Here is a 22,166-nt window from a genome sequence, read left to right as displayed (position 1 = left end):
AAAAGGACAAGGAGGGAACTGTCCCTAAATGGAAAAGGCAGGCACTGATAGACCCCCATACAAGGTTTGCCCTCCCTGCCTAGATGTGAAGAGCAAGAAGCAGGGAGATGACTGATCGGGGCTTGTGGTGGCCATGGGTCACCAACCAGGCCTCCTCGAGAACCACTGCAGTCTGGACTGGAATTTGTTAAGTCAGCTTCAGGAACAACTGGCATCCAAGGAGATAGGCAGCTTAGGCTGGCATATAGAATCATCCAAAAAAAACTCTTTCTCAGCTCTGGTCCTTCTTCCATATTTGGATGAGTCTTTTAACAATTCATTTTTACAATTTTTGTGTGTCAGAAGTGCATTCATCTCTGACTAGTTATCCGTCACAGGAACTGAAGGCTTTAATAATCCTGCCATAGGCCACTCAAAATCACTTTAAATAATGGTGTTGAGTAATGAGAGCCTTTTATGGAGACAATTTAATTGAAATTACTTTCCCATCAAGCACATTTATAGCCTCAAATTAGTTGTATCTAAAGCTACATATGTCTGCCAAGTGATCTTTAAATGTTACACAAATCTTTCCGGTCGCAGAGTTTCACGGAGTAGTTGCCATATCCCTTATGGCAGACACATCCCCAGAGAGTGAAGAGGAGCTAGGGGTCTTGAAACTCAGTGAATTTATTAAACCAGGACCTACCATGACAAGCCAGGAAGAGTTGGGTGAGATAGTGTGGTGTCAAAGGGCTGAGAGTCCAGGACTGTGAGATTGCCAGGAAAAACTCACTGGAGCGGTCTATTTGGGAATCATTTTTGTTCCCAAATGAACCTACAATCAAAACTGGATTAAATACCTACTGCTCTGTTGGGGGGCGAAGACATGGAATTTTTATATAAAGCCTTCCATATTTTTTTTTTTCAAAAAACGGGTTACTCGCAATGTCAATATCTTGTTTGCTCCTGAGGCCAGCTGTTTTACATCCAACTCTGGACACTTGGATTGATTTCTTGGATTCTGACATTGTCTTGTCTTGTGAGTTTTTGATTACCTGGCTTGGCTGATTCTTGGATTTTTAATAGGCTATGCTTTTTGCTCAACTTTCTTATCACATGTTGATTATGTGGGAGAAACGTTAAACCACCAACTACATGTCCCCCAACACTGTGAGCCCAGTGGAGAGTAGCTCTGTAATGTTCCTTACATATTATTCTGAACAGAGTAACTGTTTAAGGAACAGATATGCAATTTATTTGAACCAAAGATCAGACTTGAATTGTTTATGGTATCTGCACTCCAAAAAATAGGAACAGATGGAGTCGAGATTTAATTTGATTTTGTTTAAATTTTTGTTTAATTAAATATTGTTCATAGCCTCAAACATTTCATAATTCTCTATCTTTAATTAGAATTACAATTCAGTGGCAACTTTTGTAAAGACTCAGGGGACCACACTCAAGGCTATCAGGAGCCTTGTGCTGTAAATGGGATATTGAACTTCCTACCATATATTAGAATACAAATTAGATCAGCTTTCCCCAAACTGCTGTTTTTCAAATGTGAAAAACCATTGGAACTACACCTCATTCCCAGCTAGCAAAGACCAGAGTTATGCTAACTGTCCATGCTAGTTAGAAATTCTCAGAGTTGTAGTCCCAATTTATCTGGAGTCCATGAGGCTAGAGAAGATTGAAGTTTAATCAAAGTAGAAGTTCTAACAAATAAGCTTAGGGTTACAAGATCTGTTGACTTATTGAGGGGAGGGGATATCTAATATTCAAAAATTATATTACTGTTCTCCCTCTTTGTTCATTTTCTTAGGAAATATCAGTAAAAACTGTACAAGTAAAGGGTGGTCAGAGATGTTTCCACATTTTTTCATTGCTTGTGGATACAAAGATATTGAAGACAACACGGTAAGAAATACTGGGTTCATATTGAAAAATACCAGAGAACCATCCTCGCTTATAAGAAGTCTGGTATTTCCACTGTACGGTAGGAAACAAGTACAAACATCCATCTGATTGTATGTTAACTATTGAGTTATTAGCTCCTTTAGGAAGATGGAGATAATTGTTCTGCACTGACTGTCATTGGCTCACTAGATAGGTCAGTTTTTCAGGTTAGCTGATAATAAGAGTTCTAGAAATACATCCTGCCTTGTGCAGATGAATCCCCTCTTTCTAAAATAACATCCCATGAGATCTTGTGGGTCTCCTCTACTATGAAACTTCTGGATGTGGGATACCTGTTTTACCACCCACTTCCCAATCTGGTGCCTTCTAGATATCTTGGCCTACAATTACCATCATTTCAAACCAATATTGCCAATAACTATGAGACGATGAAAGAAGCCTCCTCCTGGTGTTTTCATTAGAGAAGCATGGAAAGTCGAAGAGGCTATAGACATCCAGTGAAGGTGGCGAAAGCTAGTATCTAACCTTTTGCCTCCTGTACTTAGTGTAAGTGCAAGAACCCAGCACTCCATGTTTGAGAATATCACAAATGTTTCTTCTTATTTGTGATATTCTCTCATAACTTCTCATAACTCCTCCTTCAAATTGAAGAATGGCTGATAAAATAATGGAGATATTTAATCACAGCAGTATTTGAAATTACAGATAAGAGATTACATTTTTCATTGTTCTCATGTAAAAACACTAAACATGTGTGAAAAAGAATTCTTCATGGTGAAAAGGTAACACAGTGCTACCAGATGTGGGCTGCAAAAATCAAGACCACTAGATGGCAGCAAATAGGTTTTTTATTGCCATCTAGTGGTCATGTGGAATTTCGCATCCAAAATATCTTAGCTTTAGTTAACATAAACTAACTGTTGTGGTATTTTTTCTTATCTATGGAAGTGGTGTTTTGCCTCGTTTTTTACTGTAAGGGATCATTTCTCATCATAATTTTGCCACTTCAGCCTGTAATCACGTTCCTTGAAATGAGCAGAATAGCTTCAAGAAAGTTTCCAAAGCCCATCCTGGAGATGTTCCCTCTGTGAATATGTTAGATTATGTGTTGTTTGTACCTGTAACTCTTTGTTTAATAAATCTTTGAGAAAGTGACCTTCTGGCAGAAACTTTAGCCGTGTTTTCTCTTGTGAGTTTTGACAGCTATAATTAGCTTACTTCTGGTTTTTCTCATCAGGATCTGTCAGAGCTGTCCATGTGGGGACCATGTCATGCTTGCATGTCTTGTATATGTCTTTGGCGGCTGCCTGTAGGCTTCTTCTGAAGGATATTTTTTTCCCACTTTAAAGAATGGTTGCTTCATGAACTTCATGAATTAAGGGGTTTTTAGAAGGCTAAACAGTTTTAAGTTTTCACAGAAGTGGAATGAGATCATTCTTCCAGATGGTCTTTCTCCTTTGTCATCCCATATGGCTGGACTACCACCCACTCACACATGTTGTGGCCTCAGTCCAACTCTCTTTCCCAAACTACTGGCCCTGCGATTATTAGCCATTGTTATCCCTTCGACGTAGTCCAGACGTACTAAACCTATTATATACCACCATTTTGGTAGTCCCCTAGAAGAATTCAATTATTTTACTTTTCCAGAGAGTAACCTGATTAGCATTTCTTCTTCAACCAGTTGCTTGCCTAAATAATACAGAGATCAATCTTATATTTACATAGTGCGTGGTTTAGAGATAGTCTGCTCCACAACACGTGTTCAGCCCAGGATGGAAGGAGATACCAAAAAAAAAAAAAGCAAACAAATCAAAACTATAGAAGCACTGCTTCTTGACTAGTTGAATTAGTTTCTGCCTGGTTTATGGAGACGTTTCTTGTGCAATATTATTTTAGTATATTTAATGTTCTTATTTGCTAGTAGAGATGAAATAAAATATTTGACTTCTTACTTTCAAAATTAAAGCGTAGGTGAAGGAAAACTGTTGAAGCATGAATTGCAGGACTTTTTTTTCCTAAAGTAATTATTTCTGAATCCATAGAATTGTGGGAAGTTGTTTGGTTAAGCTCTTGTAAAACAGTATTTTACAGCATAGAAAGAGGACAATGATTAGAGGTCTGAAAGTGTTTTCTGTAGAAGGACAGGTGCCTATCTCTGTTTTTTTCCCCTTCGGTTAACTTTTTGAGAACTGACCTACTACTGTATATTTTTGAATCCCCTAATATAGCAGATTAGAAGGCACCCATGATTTATCTAACATATTCCTTTCATATTCCTGTTTACTTAAGACTAAAAATCTCAGAATTCCAAGCCACCAATCACCATTGGGGAGAGTTGATCTATTTCAGTAACAAAGTACGATTTAATTGCTTGTGTCCCCTATAAATATAATTTATCCTCCAATGTACTTTAACTTGTAAATTCTCTGTACTAGTAATGTTGTTCATCCACTTCTTTTATATAAGCCCATACCTCAATAAACCTGTTAGGGCTTGTCCAAACAAGTGCTTTGTAGTTTAGATCACTGGACTTGGATTTCATGGTTTCAGGTTGCCGAGCAAGCGGCATGTGGGACAAGCCACTGAGCTGCATGTTCACAATGTCTGCCCTATTCTCCCAGGATGACCATTGGATCCTCCTGGATGGGAAGGAATATAAAAGGCTTTCTATTGCAATTAAGCTTTGTTTAAGCAATAAAGTCTTCTTCAAGGGGTATGTTCCTAAATTCTTTATACATGGTTATTGACTTCTCCATGACTCCTAGCCCATGTTTGACTATTGCCCATGACCCTGCCTGGGCTTGTGACATTCTACTCACCAGAAATGTTAGATTGATCAGTAGGATTGGCACACCAAAGTTACCCCTGAGATGGTATTGGAATGTTGCTCTTGGTAAGACTTGCCCTGTCATTAGGCAAAATAAAGTTGTTGCCTCAAGCAGCAATCGCAGGGACTTGGTAAGAGGTAGAAAACTATGTGCCGTATTTCCCCCTTGAAAGTAAGAGAACATCTTACTTTCGCATGCAGTGAAGAACATTGTCCCATTGCCAGTGATTAAGGATAATTAGATTGCCGGTCCATGGGATATTTTGGACCTAGAATGAGAATGGATACCTTAAAGTTTTGGACCAGCCCTGAATTTCTGAGTCTCAGAAATTTATTGATTTAATCTCAGTCGTTATTGAAATGCTAGGAATGGATGAGCCAGACATCCTGAAGAGTGAGCTTGAGTGGGCCTTAAGAAGCATTGCTAATAACAAGGCAGCAGGAGACGACGGCATCCCAGCTGAACTGTTCAAAATCTTGCGAGATGATGCTGTCAAGGTAATGCATGCTATATGCCAGCAAATTTGGAAAACACAAGAATGGCCATCAGATGGGAAAAAATCAACTTATATCCCCATACCAAAAAAGGGAAACACTAAAGAATGTTCAAACTATCCAACAGTGGCACTCATTTCACATGCCAGTAAGGTAATGCTCAAGATCCTGCAAGGTAGACTTCAGCAGTTCATGGAGCGAGAATTGCCAGATGTACAAGCTGGGTTTAGAAAAGGCAGAGGAACTAGAGACCAAATTGCCAATATCCGCTGGATCATGGAAAAAGCCAGGGAGTTTCAGAAAAACATCTATTTCTGTTTTATTGACTATTCTAAAGCCTTTGACTATGTGGACCATAACAAATTGTGGCAAGTTCTTAGTGGTATGGGGATACCAAGTCATCTTGTCTGCCTCCTGAAGAATCTGTATAACGACCAAGTAGCAACAGTAAGAACAGACCACGGAACAACGGACTGGTTTAAGTTTGGGAAAGGAGTACGGCAGGGCTGTATACTCTCACCCTACCTATTCAACTTGTATGCAGAACACATCATGCGACAAGCTGGCCTTGAGGAATCCAAGGCTGGAGTTAAAATCTCTGGAAGAAACATTAACAATCTCAGGTATGCAGATGATATCACTTTGATGGCTGAAAGTGAAGAGGAACTGAGGAGCCTTATGATGAAGGTGAAAGAAGAAAGTGCAAAAGCTGGTTTGCAGCTAAACCTCAAAAAAACCAAGATTATGGCAACCAGCTTGATTGATAACTGGCAAATAGAGGGAGAAAATGTAGAAGCAGTGAAAGACTTTGTATTCCTAGGTGCAAAGATTACTGCAGATGCTGACTGCAGTCAGGAAATCAGAAGACGCTTAATCCTTGGGAGAAGAGCAATGACCAATCTCGATAAAATAGTTAAGAGCAGAGACATCACACTGACAACAAAGGCCCGCATAGTTAAAGCAATGGTGTTCCCTGTAGTAACATATGGCTGCGAGAGCTGGACCATAAGGAAGGCTGAGCGAAGGAAGATCGATGCTTTTGAACTGTGGTGTTGGAGGAAAATTCTGAGAGTGCCTTGGACTGCAAGAAGATCAAACCAGTCCATCCTCCAGGAAATAAAGCCAGACTGCTCACTTGAGGGAATGATATTAAAGGCAAAACTGAAATACTTTGGCCACATAATGAGAAGACAGGACACCCTGGAGAAGATGCTGATGCTAGGGAGAGTGGAAGGCAAAAGGAAGAGGGGCTGACCAAGGGCAAGATGGATGGATGATATTCTAGAGGTGATGGACTTGTCCCTGGGGGAGCTGGGAGTGTTGACGACCGACAGGAAGCTCTGGCGTGGGCTGGTCCATGAAGTCACGAAGAGTCGGAAGCGACTAAACGAATAAACAACAACAAGGAATGGATAGTGCGACTTCTTTAATTTACAAGATGCCCAAAGAGCATTTTCTGACAATGGCTTAATACTGCTTGAAAAAACATTCCAGAGGAGTCACAAGTGCTTGAAAATTGAAACTCAGAAGACCATGATAGAATTTAGACTAAAGCTAAATCCAAGATGTTTTGTACTTTCTGTAAGTATTAGACTTAGTACAATCAATTGCTTCCCTAACCAAAAAAATGAAAGAAAAGGTTACTGTCTGGATAGCAGTCATTACATCATTAATATTATGTAGGAATGGATGCTTTTAGCAACCTTGAATGTCCTTCCTACAGGGAAATATATGGGGTTTTTTTTTATTTTTATCTGTTCAATTGTGTCTGATTTTCAGAGACTGCCTGGACAAATCCCTGCAGTTTTCTTGGCAAGGTTTTGCAGAAGTGGTTTGCCACTACCTCCTTCCTAGGGCTGAGAGAAAATGACTGACCCAAGGTCACCCAGCTGGCTTTGTGCCTAAGGTAGGACTATGTCAGGCTCTGCCTGAGACCCAAATGAAAACACAGACGCTAGGGTAGGCTTAGGTTCAGGTTTTATTTGGGAATAGAATGCATGCCTTTAGAAAGCTGAGAGTGAGGGGAGCGCGCCGGAGCAGGATTTAAATAGCCCGCGCTGGTCAGCGCTCCACCCCACATCATCCCAGGTGCATCCCACGAGTCCCAACGGTTTCGTCCCTGCTGGGTGAGAGGTTGTGCATCCCCCTTGCGCCCCAGGCATCGCCTCGATCGCCTTCCTGTGCGGTAACGATCCATTGCCGGGCGATCATGCTCTTAATTCTTCGAAAGCCCGGGCGTGCCTCTCCTGTTGTTAGTCAATTACCCATTGGCTACTTTGTATCTTTTGTTTCCTGGTCCCAGTTGTTACTTAGTTTCTTCGCACCTGTTGCTGGTTCTTTGTGTTTCTTTGTTGCCTTTGCCTAATCCGTCAGGGACCCATTTCCTTGTATTGTCATGCGAGCCGTTGCGATGTCACAAGTATCGCAATGGTGATCATGACAGACTAGAACTCACAGCAGTCTGTAGTGGTTAAGCCTGATGCCTTAACCACTACACCAAACTGGCTCCTCAGGGAAAGATATGATAGATATCTGATAAATGAAGTAATAAAATAAATGCCCAGTAGCAAACTTGCATATTATTTGCTATTCTAAGGCTGTTCTTCCTCCAAGCAACCCCAAAAGCCATGTTATCTCTGCCCCATTTTATCTTCACAGTCTTGCAAGATAGGCTATCTAGAAAGACAGCTTAATTACTTAGGACTTTAAGTAATGCAGACTTTGATCTGCATTTTTGTCCTCCAAAATATAATACTGTCTTAACCGCACCATGCAAATTAGCCATGTCACTCTCAGTCTGATACAAACCTGCTTTGCAATGATATGCCTAATAATGTCATGAGGATTACATTAAGAAAACACTTGTGTTAACCCTCTTATTTTAACTCTGGCAACGTGCACTTCTTGTTTTGCGATGGAAGCTTTTCATTTAGTTGTTGTCTAAAAGAATCTTTCCATGAAATAGTTTTCTAGCTATTCAAGTCAAAAATAACAAGTCTATTCTATTTGGAAAAAGCACTAAATCACAGGTACGATTAATTATGACATTGAAAAATGCACACCTTGAGAATAGTTAGGAAAAGCAATGTAGACTGAACATGATTATACTTGAAATTCTTAGTACCACCTAGTTTACTTTTCTTCTTAAAGAAATATCTCTCCAATCAAAGCAAATATTTGTAGCTCAGGGCTGAACTGTGGAGTCCTTGGTGCTCTCTGAGCCTTGTTTTCTTGCAGACGTTTCATTGCCAGACTAGGCAACATCTTCAGTGCAAAGAAGGAGTGGGCCTTGCTCTCCAAGGCACTGAAGATGTTGCCTAGTCTGGCAATGAATCGTCTGCAGGAAAACAAGGCTCAGAGAGCACCAAGGACTCGACAAAATATTTCTCCGCCAGGAAAGAGGGGAAGAGAGATAAGTCATTATAACCCTTTTAGCATTCCTCCGTATTACATGGAATCTTAATTTTTTCCTACTAAAAATTAATAGAATTTCAGGTGAGAATTGCCCAGTATTTCAAATATCAGTTCAATTGAACCCTCCAGCTCTTATAATTGAGAGCAGCTTTTCACAGAAACAAGAGCTGGCTGGGGAGTTCTGGGAGTTGGAGTCCACCCATGTCAAAGCTGCCAAGGTTGAGCAACGCGGATGTAGTGAATGAAAAGAAATCCCATTACAAGAGCTTCAGATATGAATCAGTTACAGGAAAACCTACACTTGACCTGTCAATCAAACCTGGATGCCAATGTTCAGTTATTTTATGAAAAATTATTGAGCTGTGATGCCTTTGTTCTGCATTCTGTGTGTGCGTGGGTGTTTCTGGCTGAAGGAGCTAGCTGAGATAACCTCTTGTTCTTTTCTTTGTTTCCTTTCTCTTTTTGTCTTTCATCCCTGTCTAGTTTCTTACTGTTCATTTACATAATACAATAGAGTCTTAGTTAATCGGCACCCATGGGGTTTGGTAGATGCCAGATAAATGTAGTTTCTGGTTGCTTGAGAGTTACTATTTAAACCGTAATACCCACTAGATGGCAGCAGAGAGATGCAGATTTTTTTTGCCACTTGCTTGAGAGTGCCAGTTTTTTGTTTTTTGTTTTCTGGTTGCTTGAGAGTGCTGGTTTTTTTCCAGTTCGATTTTTGTGCCGGTTGCTTGAGAGTGCCCGTTGCTTGAGTTTTGGTTAACTGAGAGTCTACTGTATAAGATTTTAATTCTTGCTGAGTCAGCATTCTCATTTTAGAAGGATTTTTAACTTAACACACGCACCACTTCACTCAGTTAAACTACAGAGCTTTACCTGTTCTGAGTAATTCAGTCCTAGAGAACATTAAGAGGGCCCCAGAGGCCATATAAATTTGATTAAATAAGTAAACAAGGATAGTGGCAGCATTTACATAATAGGACCTCCACAGAAGTATGGGAAGGTACGTTAGGAACTGAGGGGGAAGGGCTTAAGGAACCTCACTTCAGGCAACCGAGGGACCAATCCACCACATCCCAGGTGTGCATCTCATTACACATGCCAATAAATAGGAGCAGCAGAGAGCCATGGAGCTGGATAGGACATTGGTCAGAGTTTGTGCCAATAGAAAAACTGGCCAAGTCCTGTGGAGTGTCCCAAATCGCAAAATAGAAGTTTTCTTATTAGATATTCTGGGCAGCCAAGCTGGAGGAAAAGTGGACAATGTCAGCATGGGGACAAAGAATGCAGGAGCATTGCAAGAACATTGCCAAAGCAGCTTGTGGAAGAACCCTCAGCTAATTAATCATCAATTAATTTGGGGCTTTCACTATACATTACCCTTTTCCAAACTATCACCCTCCAGAGATGCTGAGACTGAATTTCCAACCAGCATGTTATTAGAATTTAATTCATACGATAGAGTAACAGTTATTGGATGACTTCAGAAGGGGACTGGGCAAATGAGTGAAACCTACAGAGAACCTTCAGAGGCACTGCAAGAAACAGTGGTGTTGCCTGCAAGCTCTGTCTTTGGACTTTCTAGAAAAGCATTTGATGAACAGCTGGGGAGACGGTTAGAGGGATAAGCAGAGTAGGATAGATCCATTCAATTTAATTGCTCCTTCTTCGGGACAAAATTCCCATCCAGCAAATTTTCTGACCTTTAATTCAAATTCTGCAGGCATATTCATCAGATTGGATGTGGGGATGAATGGAGATTATACTCTGTAATTTTTTCAAGCTGGCTGGGATGCCCCTTCTATTGCTTAAAAAAAAAAAGGCTTCACAAAGCCCCAAAAGCTTAGCAGTGCCAGATTTTTGAAGAGCAGAGGCAATACTAGGATTGGGCCTGACCAGACCAAACATTTTCCCCCAGACCCAGCACTGCTGTCAGTATAAGGGTCTATTGTTTTATGGAAAAAAAGGCTTTTCACCCTTTTAGGAATTTTATAACATGAGGACAACTTCTGCCTGCACCTGCCATAGAGTTATTCCTGGGAAGGACAAATGCTAGCCAGCATTCGTCTTGCTATGGAGCATCTATAGATGCACTGCAGTGAAACTCCCAGATTTGCTTCTGGCAAGATCTGTAGCATAATTCTTTTTAATCTCTAAGCAGGAAATGGGATCTATGTGGCTCTTTAGTCTAATCCTACAGAGCCCTTTTTATGTTTTCAAGATGTCATGTAATTTAATTCAAATGGCAATTATGTCAAGGGTGCAAATGAAACCAAAGTGTCAAATGTCATGTAACTCACTCCAGAGAGAGAAATTATACATTTTGGTAGATTCCAAAGGCTTTGTGGACCTGACAGCAATAAATTAACACTTTTCTTTTTGCCGTGTTAAGCTGAAGTGAGAAGTACAGTATACTTGAAAAATGTCTCATCAAGCAGAACTTGAGCAAGTTAACTTCAGCATAGTAAAGCCAATAATCATAATGGGAAGCTGTGTAGATACTCTTTTGTGTGGCCATATATTTTTAAAGTAAAAAAATGGTCTTTATTTGAAATAAATGTACCTTGGGCACAATTGAAAAATAGCTTTTCAAACAATAAGCATCAAGCATCATATAAGATGAAAGAGCGTACTTCCAGAATCATTATAGAACCATTTTAGAATATTGGCATAAAGGCTGCCTTTTTAAAGGATTTCTACTTTGAACATTACTTGGAAGGCTACCAGTCCCAAAGACTTTGTGGTATGTGAGTTACTGAAGTGGTTTCACTATTTCAAATGCTGCAGAAAGAACAGGAGCAAAAGAAACACAATGTATTGGTTCATACAACATTCAGCGCCATAAGGGGGTTTGTTTAGTTTTGATTTATAGTATTATGTGAACCCAGCTATTGTGGGTTCATGATTTATGGCTTAGTTGTGTCAACCCAACCAACTGCAGTTTATATATTAAATCATGCTTAAACAAACCATGGTTTCAAGCAATGGATGAACAGAGACTTTGATAATAGGGCTAGCATTGCCAATGTTTCTCAACCTTGGCACCTTTAAGATGTTTGGACTTCAACTCCCAGAATTCCCCAGCCAGACTTCACCTTTCAGAATTCCCCAACATATTGGCTGGGGAATTCTGGGAGTTGAAGATCATGTATCTTAAAGTTGCCAAGGTTGAGAAACACTGGGCTAGAATATCACATATTTATATGTCCATTGCTGATAGGCAACTTGCTTTTTTACTTTTTCCTTGAAATTGCTCGGGACTTTTCTTTCTCTGTACTGTATGTCGTTTTCGTACTGTATTTCGTTTTCGTACACATATGACATTTCTGAAATAGCATGAATGAATGAATGAATGAATGAATGAATGAATGAATGAATGAATGAGAACCCTGACCTTGACACTAGGGAAATTTCCATGAGTAAATTTCAAATTTATTCATGGAACAACTTAATGCAGCGTTTGGTTACTGCAATTATTTCATGCCCCATCATCACCACTGCATGTTACATTTCTTCATGTCCACTGTTGGGTGCAGAAGATGTGATATGTGGTAGAAAAACTCAAGGGGTATTATCACAACATAGCCTGAGTTATGCAGCACATCATGAGAGGTAGAAGGGGGGAGATGACTTGAATCCCCCTTTGATGGTAACCCATGTTATGTGTAATTTTGCCATGTGTTATGCAAACAAGGGAAAGACATTCTCCCTATGTCTTGTTTTTGGAGGTTCCTAGATACATCTGGTCAGTGACTATATGGATCTGAACACTGATAAGATAGGGAACCACCCAGATTCCCTCCTTGTAGGGGAGATGGGCAGTGATAAATTTGATAAATAAATGAAATAAATAGATAAATTTGGTCTGTTCTACCAGGGTTATTCTGATGTCAGCAGGGAGAAATAGGAGAGTAAACAAGGGAGAAGGTGTTATTTGCTTCTACTTTTCACTTTTGATGTTCACTTTCACGCCTTGAACAGAACTTTATGAGGCCAAGAAACAATTACCTAAGATGCACTATGCTGACTGTAGTCTCAAAGCAGTATCTTAACACATTATTGTGTTAGTGTTGGCAGGACATTTTCCCCCAAGTGTTGGCAGAAACCCTGAGGTTAAAATCTACAGTATGTCTACTTTATTCTTTTTTTCAGGAGTCTTCTTTTCCTTTAGGGTTACAACAACAAATAATTAAACAATGTTCTTCTAACCCTGGTACTGGAATCCATTTGCTATAGAGATACATGTTTCCATGTGAGGGTCTGCAATACAGAGAATTATAGAAGTGTGAAAAAGAATAGGTAGATCAAGCACAAAAGCAGACCTTCCTTTTACCGTTATCTGCTCAAAGTAAACACTTCTTCCCCAGCTTGGTGCCCTCTAGTATGTCGGAATCGCTTCAGCTCTCAGAAGTCTCAGACAGTATGTTGCTGTGTTGGTTGAGAATCCTGCAAATGGTTAGCCAAACAGAAGGGGACCATCAGAAGGGGACCATTGATCTAGTACAATTTCTGAAACAGGAGTATGATCCATTGTCAGCAAAGGAGGAGACCCCATGATGGATCTCTTCCTAACCCCTGTTGAACTCTTGAGCTACTGCTTACTTTTTCCCCTTTCTTTTCATCTTGGGATTGTGTATGGATGAACAATGTTTGAGGGACCAAGACTGAAACTAAGCCTGCCAACCTTCTCAAGAACCAAAGGAAGACCCTGGTAATACTGCAACAGGACCAAAAGGGGCATGGCCAAGATTGTTTAGCTTACTTTTTGGCTTTTGGAGGTATTTGAAGGGGAGAATGGGAAGAGGTTTTCCAGAGACAAACTGCTCCCATTCCCACTGTTACAACCACCACCACCAAAAGCTAAAATAGTCCAAAATTGCACTACCAACATTCCTCCCATTTTGTTGCTAAATTTTGGCAGCATGAACTCTCTGCTCTCTGGAACAATCCCTCCCCCTGATATATGACACCCCCAAATTCTTCTCACCATTAGGAAAGCCTTTAAGACCTGGCTCTTCCCCCCCAGGCATTAGGGGTCAGTTGAGTGGGAGTCCCCCCCTGTGATTGTTTTGTTGTGTGCTTGGGCACCATTTTATATTTTATATTTATACATTGTTGCTAGATCGTTTTGTTTTGTTTTTTTCTTCCTTTTGATTTATGCCACCGAGAGTCACATTGTCTGAGTTGGGCTGCCTTATAAATCTTTGAATGAATGAATGAATGAATGAATGAATGAATGAATGAATGAATGAATGAATGAATGAATGAATAAATAAATAAATAAATAAATAAATAAATAAATGCTAGAGGGCTGCATGCTGTGGTTTGCCACCTCCGCTATGTTGTTGAATCATTTCCAAATGTCTGTTCATAGTAATTAATTAAAATACATGTTTTCTTCATAGATTTTCTATGTTTGGGTGAAAACAATTTATACCCTCGGACACAGCGCTTCTCTCATTGCTCTGACCACAGGAAGCATTATTCTTTGCCTTTTTAGGTAAGTTTTCTAAAACATGAAAGGAATTAAGTATTTTGGAACAGTGGTAGAATAGGGATAGGCAATCTTGTCCTCACTTTTCACCTAATTATTTTATTTTATTTTAATTTTTATTTTAATTTTTTAAAATAAAGCTTCTTTCAAATCAAACTCAGCTCCTGGTCATTTGAAGGACATAATCGTATAGTTACTTTGGCAACAGTATGGAAATTGTTTATTGTTGTCTTCTTCTGGTGTGTTTTTGGACTTCTAGTCTCTACAATTCTGGGATCTTCGTCCAAAGTCTAACCAGGTTCAATCCTGTTTAGCTTCTAAGCCTAGGAAAGCTGATCCAGATGTTGAGGTTCTTCATTTCTTTAGATTTGTTTCACTGCAACCATTTAATTAAAATAATAAAGGGCAAGCAGCTGGTATGGTGCAAACCAAAGTGCCATTCTGCAGCATCATCTTTATTTCTAAAAATCCTTCTGGAACCCAGATAGGCCCTATAAGCATTCTGAAAAAATAAGAGATGTAGATGGATACAGTTAAGTGCTTTGCTGGCCTATGGAGCCCAGGACCTTGTAGTACAGCAAAGAGGCCCACCTGCTGAGGAAAGTAGGTAAGTGGGTGGGGAGATCTAAAGGAGGTGATGTGGAGCAATCTTATTGTATTGCTTTCTGAAAAATGGGTGTTTTGAGACTGGCTGTTTTTGTCAAGGCAGCCATTTCTTGAATGGGCAGAGCTCCCCCTTGATAGTCAATTTATGTGAGTACCAACATACTTTCAAAAGTCCTAATGTGTCCAGAGCCTAGGATCTAGACAGCAGCAGCTGTCAAAGATTTGTTGTTTTATTAAAGAACAATGCTGACTAGTGAACCTGCAGAAAGGTGCAATTCCAGAGTTCAGGTGCAAAGTTCAGGTGCAATTCCAGAGAAGATTGCTGAAGAGAGTTGTTGGGTAAGATCCAGAAAGCTCACTGAAGATGAAGAAGGGGATGCACTGCAGGACCTTTGCCCCCTGCAGATGACCTCTCTTGGACCAAAGATGACAGAAAATAAGACATTCTACCAGTCAGAGTCAAGGGAAGAAGCAATGTCAGTCTAAGAAAGGAAGGGGGGCAGCCAGTATACAGTATATTTAGGCCTTTATTTATCCTATCTCCAGGATGTAAATAGAGAAGAGACTAATTAGAAATTGCCACATGTACATGCATTTTAGAGCAATAATATAGCTTGCAAACATACACAGTTAAAAAAAAACCTGAGGTGATAATATTTAGTAGTAGAGAAAAAGAGTTATTTCTGTAAGGCAGCTTTAAAAAGTGAGAACTGGAATGCAATTATCTACTTGTAAAATCTGCTTCCCCCTTCATGGCGGGGAGGGATGCCTGGGAGGACATGAATGAAGAACGTTAGGAGTATTTGCCAAGAATATACAATATATTCCCAGCAGGGTCCCCTAAGGCATGAAGGTCATCCCAGCTAAGCCAAGCAGGCACCTATATTGGGCAACAGCAGTATAAGAAGTTGCTGGAGGTGGATTATCACTTTAGTGACAATGGCAAAAGTATAATTTCATACTGCATGGGAGAAGGCAATATAAACCACTCCTGTATTTTATCAAGGAGACCACGTGGATAGACAGCTATGGAATGTTCTTAGGAAAATGGGCACCCCAGAACATCTCACCATCCTCATGAGCAACCTATACGCTCGACAGGAAGCTACAGTCTGGATGGAACATGTAGAAATAGACTGGTTCTAGGATGACAAAGGAGTGAGACAAAGCTGTATATTCTCTCCTTATTTTATTCAAACTACAGTAGATGCTGAATTTATATTGAGGAAGGCTGGATTAGAAGAAGGTAAGCATGGTTTTAAATTGGAGGAAGAAACATCAATACCCTGTGCTATGCTGATAACACTACTCTGATAGCTGAAAATACAAATGATCTGCAGTTTCAAGTAATAAAAGCCAAGGAGCACAGTAGAAAAAATAAGAATCAATATAAAGAACACCAAATGAATGACAAACCAGTACAGCAACCAGACTTAGAACTGACAGTGAAGATACTGAAATGGTGAATTGCTTCTGCCTTTTAGGATCAACTATCAACAGAAATGAAATCAACAAGCAAGAAATTTGTTGCAGAGTAGCACTTGGTAGGATAGTAAAGAAATCCTTGGAAAAAATATTCAGATGCCATGATGTGTCTATACCTACAAAGATCAGGATCATGCAGGCATTCAACAATAGACCAACATATAATTCTACATCATTTAGTTGAGAAATATACTAGTCCCTCAAATGCACCCTCTATGTCATTTTCATTGACTTAAGGGCAGCCTTTGATTCAATACCAAATGGTAGACTTTGAAAGAAACTAGTTGCCACATCAATTGATCAGTGCCTCCTTAAACTAATAATAGCATTGCATCACAGCATCACTACCCAAATGAAGAGCAATTGCAATGCCGACTTAACCAAACTTAGCCATACTCAAAAGGGCATAAAACAAGGATGTATGCTTGCCCTACTTTAATATTAATTTATATTAACGATGTAGTTGACATCTTTGCCAAGCCAAAGCTTCATCCTCCATCTGTCGGTCAGTGTCCCTTTCCTATTCTCCTTTCCTGTTCTCCTATGTGCTGATGATGTGGTTTGTTTATCTGTAACACATGTGGGTATGCACCAGTGTTTTAAAGCCTTGTCATTCTATTGTTCCAGGGAACACCTTAAAATTAATTATTCTAAAACAAGGCTTTCAGTATTTTCAAGAAAGTGTTTTAAGTCTCCAATTAGGTGGAAGATCAATGGGAGACTTTTTGAGCAAGTTAAAACCTGCAAGTATCTAGGTGTTCATTTTTAATCTTCAACTTGCTGGAACAATCAAGTGATTGAACTCAATATTAAGAGCCCAAAGAGCATCCCTTGCAGTTATTGAATAAATAAAACAAGTACTAAGTACATTATTGCATATATGTAGAGCTTTTCTGCCATGGTACCCAGAGTGGCCAACAGTTGCTGAATATTTTTAAAAATGGACTAAACTATTGGAAGCTAAACTCTCCCAAGCTGCTAGACAATCCCTTCTGGAGCAGGTATCACCATTTTCTTGATCTGGACTTCTGCTTTTCCTAGGTTGGTCTCTGGTGGTCACATCAGATCCTCAACCTCTTTTTTGCAGTCCCCACAGCTAAGATTATTTCACTGAAATTTGGTGGCAAGTGGCCATTTTCTATAGTTCTTGCTTTTTTAAGAAAATAAAACTCAAAATAGGCGCACAAAATCTCTAGCAAATGTTGGGCCTATCCCTTCATGACTGTAACACTATCATGCCCCCCTGCAATCCTCCAAGGAGAGAGAAGAAATGAAAGAAAATAGGGCACATTATCTCACCTTGTTCATCCCTGTCCTACAAGAAATCACCTTAACAATTTTTTCAAGCTAGGCCATCACCAGCAGTTTTTCTGTTTTCACTGAGCTCCCTCAAGATTTTGCCTTTATCACATGAGAACTTACAAACTAGGGTAATTTCACATTTCAGCAACTACTTAATTTTTATTTTGTTTGGACGGGGCATGGGACATCCTGATACTTCACTGCTATGCCCAATGCATGCTGCCTCAGAAGGTTTCGAATTGTCCCCCGAAAGAGGAGATTTTGGCATTATTATACCTTAACAGTTATAATGTCAACCAAAAGTTGATGCAGCTTGTGGAAAAGCAGTGGGCAAAGCAGAATGATGGGTATGGGGCCATCAGGAGCTACACCTGCATTATGGTCACTTCCGTCTTAACTGTTCTGTGAAACAACAGAAGGTGAGCAGAAAGATCTTCAGTTATGCTTTGGTTCCAGAAATTACATTGTCTGTCTCTTTCTATATGTAGGAAACTTCACTGCACTCGGAACTACATACATTTGAATCTGTTCCTGTCTTTCATTTTAAAGGCAGTCTCTGTCTTAGTTAAGGATGAAGTCCTCTATTCCAACACTGGCACGGATCAGTGTCCAGAAAAGCAACCTTCCTGGGTAAGTAAAGAAGTTGTTATTAATTAAAGCCCATTTATTTTGTACCATGTACATAATCTTTGAGGTGGTAGCAGGTTATATCCAACATCACATGAGAAGAGTAAGGCATGGGTAGTGAGGCTTCAGTTGGCTTGCTGGAGCAGTGTTGGAATGGAGTAAGACTGCAGTGGGGAAAGATTATCCATTCCTGTAATGGCTTCCGTTCTGCTTTTGGGCAGACAACATTTGGTACAGCTGATATTCAGATCTGTGTAAAGATTGATGTGATTAACATCTAGGTTCTCCTTCCTCACCCTTACATCCCCATTAATTGGGATGTAAGAAGGCCCTCAGTCAGGCTACGGAGCATATGAGGATTCCAGGGAGTACTCAGGTGCACTTGCTTGGGGGGGGTGGCATGTTTTGTAAGTGTTTTTGTGCCTAGTGAAGTTATTTAAATAAAAATAATTAAATGAAAAAGGGAACCACATCAAGGGAGGAAAGGGATTTACCAAAAGAGATAGAAATAACTTGGAATGGGATCCAGAAGCCTTTAATTCAGGTTTAACAATTCAAAAATCACTACTGTCTCGTGCAGGGCCGCAACTGGGGGGGTGCCAAAATGAGCACAGGGGGCACCAAAATGGGTGCAGAATCCATGTTTGCCCCAGGTGACACAGACCCTAGTTGCAGGCCTGGTCTTGTGCAGTGGGCAAACCACTGCTCAGATTTCCATCTGAAACTTTGAGCCATCTCTCATTGAGTTTGCAAGATCATCATAATCAAAAAGCACTTCCTAAATTGCGTCTTTCTAATAACTGCCGAACAATGTGTGGTGCCAGAAATGGGAAAGATAATCAAAAGATAAAAAAATGAATTGTGACTTCTGCTTACCCATAAAAATACATATTAATACTTTTGCTTGTTGACACTGGGCAATATTAGTCTAACAAGCATCTGAGCCCTTTGAAATTAAGAAATAAAGACAGCAGCCCTTAGCATGGTTAATTTGGGAGGAAGTAACATAACTCTGGTGAACACAAAGGGGTTTATGGTAGAATTTGCATGCAAGAGAGGGATGAGGTCATAGCACATACACACCCAAAGGGAGAAATCTCAGAGAGCATTGCAGGGGATGATTTTCAGAGCTGTTGCTGCTCAGAGTATGAAACTGTCTTGATGGACCAATAACCTGAAAATATACAGCAATTTCAGACCTAAGTGTAAGTTTCAGCTTCTTGGCTCCACAGATATTAATGATTCCATTCTCTTCAGCTCAGTTAATGAGAACCAAGAATCCTGTAGCAACTGGAAGCATATTAGTCCTCAGCATGGAACTTCCTCGAGTCTCACCTCCCACTTTTCCCTGTTAATTAAATTTGACGTGCTTTTCACAAAGATGCTCTGTGACCTTAATGCAAAACAATGGATCACCTTTATTACTCTGCATATTCAGTCTCACGCAATTCAGATGGGAGTGACTGTCTTGGCTAGTTGAAGAAGGAACATTCTTCTCCCACCCACCCCTGACTATTTTTCCAAAATCCTAACTTGCTGGCATCATTGTAGTATGGTCCATCTGATGAAAGCTCTGCAGCAACAAATCACATACACCATGTTCATTCCGGTTTGCTTATATAATAGCTAAGCAATGCATTTCAGTTTCTCCTTGGGGTTGTGCATTCCATGAGTTATTTTTTGCTTCTGGCACAGCTGCTGTAGAATAAACTAACTTTAAAAAGGGATGAGAACATGTTTCCCAAACCAAATTACTTCTGGTTGATGGGTAGTCTCAAATACCTCTGCCTTGTCCTGATTCTCAAAGGAGGTGACATTTTTATTCCTAGACCTTTTTGCCCTGAAATGTGTAAGACAGTGAGTGTGAGAGAGAAATGTGATAATAAAGAAGAACACATGATACATACGCCACTGCTTTAGGAGGCAACAACCAAAGACATCAGTTTCAAACCTGCTTTTGAGAAGCACTTGGCATTTGCTTTCGTTCACTGAACCAAGTCCAAATCAGTTGAAAGAGGCTGTTTCAGCCCATCAATAGCTAAATTCATGGAAGGAGAAATCTCTTGTCAAAGCTTGTATCTATCAAAAGAGATTTTAAACAAAGGAAACCATTTACTGTATTACAGCAGTTTCTTTGCATAAACATTTCATCCTTGATTTGTAACTTTCCAGGTTGGCTGCAGGGCTAGCTTGGTGTTTTTCCAGTACTGTGTAATGGCCAATTTTTATTGGCTCTTAGTTGAAGGACTTTATCTCCACATCCTCCTCATGGTCATATTCTCTAACAGACACTTCACCGTATATCTCCTTATTGGATGGGGTAAGAAGATCAATATCATTATCTCTTTTTTTTATTCCTCCCCCCCTCTGCAAGGTTCATATTAACCTTGTATCCCACTTAGGCCTCTAGAATTTGAGACTCAGCAAACTCAACATTCTGTGTGGTGGGATCTGTCCAATCCTTGACCCACTATTATTTCGGAGGTTCAGGCAAGTGCAGAAATAATGGAGATGCATACAAAGCTCTTGCTAGATGACGGAGTGGATTTACATAGCTTGATGGGTCACAAGTTTTGTTGTCCCCTGACCTTAGTACTCAGATTACTTGGAGAGACAATTGAAGAACTCCTGGATGGGCATAGGGAAAGTTCTCAAGTGAAACCACAACCATGCTGGAAAGAAGATTCAGGGTTTCTAGATGCAAGAAAGTCCTAACACAAATTGAGTAAGCTTTGGTTTACTTTTCCAGAAACAAAAGTCAGGGAGTCATATTGGGGCACATTCAATCCTGGGCATTTCCAGTTTCGGGCACATTGGACAGTTGCTGATGGTTATATAGACAATTCTGGCTGGACAGACATTTTACTTATTTATTAGATTTGGAGACTACCAAACTCCCAGAAGACTTTAGGTGGCTTAAAATACACACCAAAAGACCAAACATTAAAAAATATGTGTGTCTGGAAGACTAAAAACAACCATACCTACCTGAAACCAACAAAAGACTAACAAAGGCTCAACATCTGCTCAAAGCCCAGGCCTCGGAGAAGACCCATGTTTTTGATGATTTCCAAAACAGCTGTAGGAATCTTGTGTGTGTGGGGGGGGGTTTGCTATTGTACAGGGCAGGTGCCACAACAGAGAAGGTGTGCTGCCTAGGTCCCAATAGATGACATTGTTTAATTGACTGAACCTGGAGCGTTCAAAAAAGTTCCCTTTTTAGGGAACGTTGGAAACTGGACAATAGTTGTCCATGAGTGTTGGGTCCAGTGAGGGCTTCTTGAGGAGGGGGCACACCACCACCTTTTTCACAGTGGGGGACCACCCTGTCTCTCAACAAAGCAGACACCATCACATGGACCCAACTACAGGTCGCTTCCCAGGCAGTCTTTATAATCAAGGAGGGCCCTGAGACTAATAAACAGGTGACCAAACTCACAGATTGGAGGACCCAGTCTGCTCCCTCTGGAGTCACAGGCTCAAACTTGATCCAAATAACCCCACAAGACTGTGCCCAGGAGCCTCAATTGGACCTGCCCAGTCGTCCAACTCCAAGTGAATCCAGGTGACTTTATCTGCCAGAGAACAAGAAAATTCCTCACAGTAGCCCTGAAGATGTTTCTATGACTCACAGTATAGGTTGTGAGTCAGTATATAGCACCTTCACATGTCATTATAGCAGCCACTGCATCCAGGAACAAGCAGGACATCTTGGACTTCAAACACCAAAGTCTCTTTATCAGAAAAAAAAATACTGTATGAAACATCTGTATTCACATTTGACTGAACACAAGTTACCCACATTTCACCTGAGTAGCAGGGAGCTGTGTTCATGGAACATGCTCAGTGTAATCACTGAACCAACCAATCTTTTGGATTTGTGCAATCCATTCAATCATAAATTTACCGAATGGGATAGTTTTACACAGTACATTTTGCCTCCCCAAAATCCCAAGACTAACACTAACCAGCTTTAGCATGAACTGCTAGATCTTTCACTGACCTTGT

General features: G+C 40.2%; 1 protein-coding gene across 1 annotated transcript in view; it reads left to right on the top strand.

Annotated features, from left to right (window-relative positions):
• VIPR2 (vasoactive intestinal peptide receptor 2) overlaps positions 1–22,166 on the top strand; it is a 67,042-nt gene that overhangs the window by 35,488 nt on the left and 9,388 nt on the right. Inside the window, exons 4-7 of the mRNA XM_063303392.1 lie at positions 1,808–1,902; positions 14,050–14,144; positions 18,020–18,161; positions 20,331–20,478. Coding sequence (XP_063159462.1) covers positions 1,808–1,902; positions 14,050–14,144; positions 18,020–18,161; positions 20,331–20,478 — 480 coding nt within the window. The remainder of the gene's footprint in view (positions 1–1,807; positions 1,903–14,049; positions 14,145–18,019; positions 18,162–20,330; positions 20,479–22,166) is intronic.

The sequence above is a fragment of the Candoia aspera genome, chromosome 4 (assembly GCF_035149785.1).
Source record: "Candoia aspera isolate rCanAsp1 chromosome 4, rCanAsp1.hap2, whole genome shotgun sequence".
Classification (NCBI taxonomy): domain Eukaryota; kingdom Metazoa; phylum Chordata; class Lepidosauria; order Squamata; family Boidae; genus Candoia; species Candoia aspera.
This window is presented reverse-complemented; position numbering and strand designations above follow the sequence as displayed.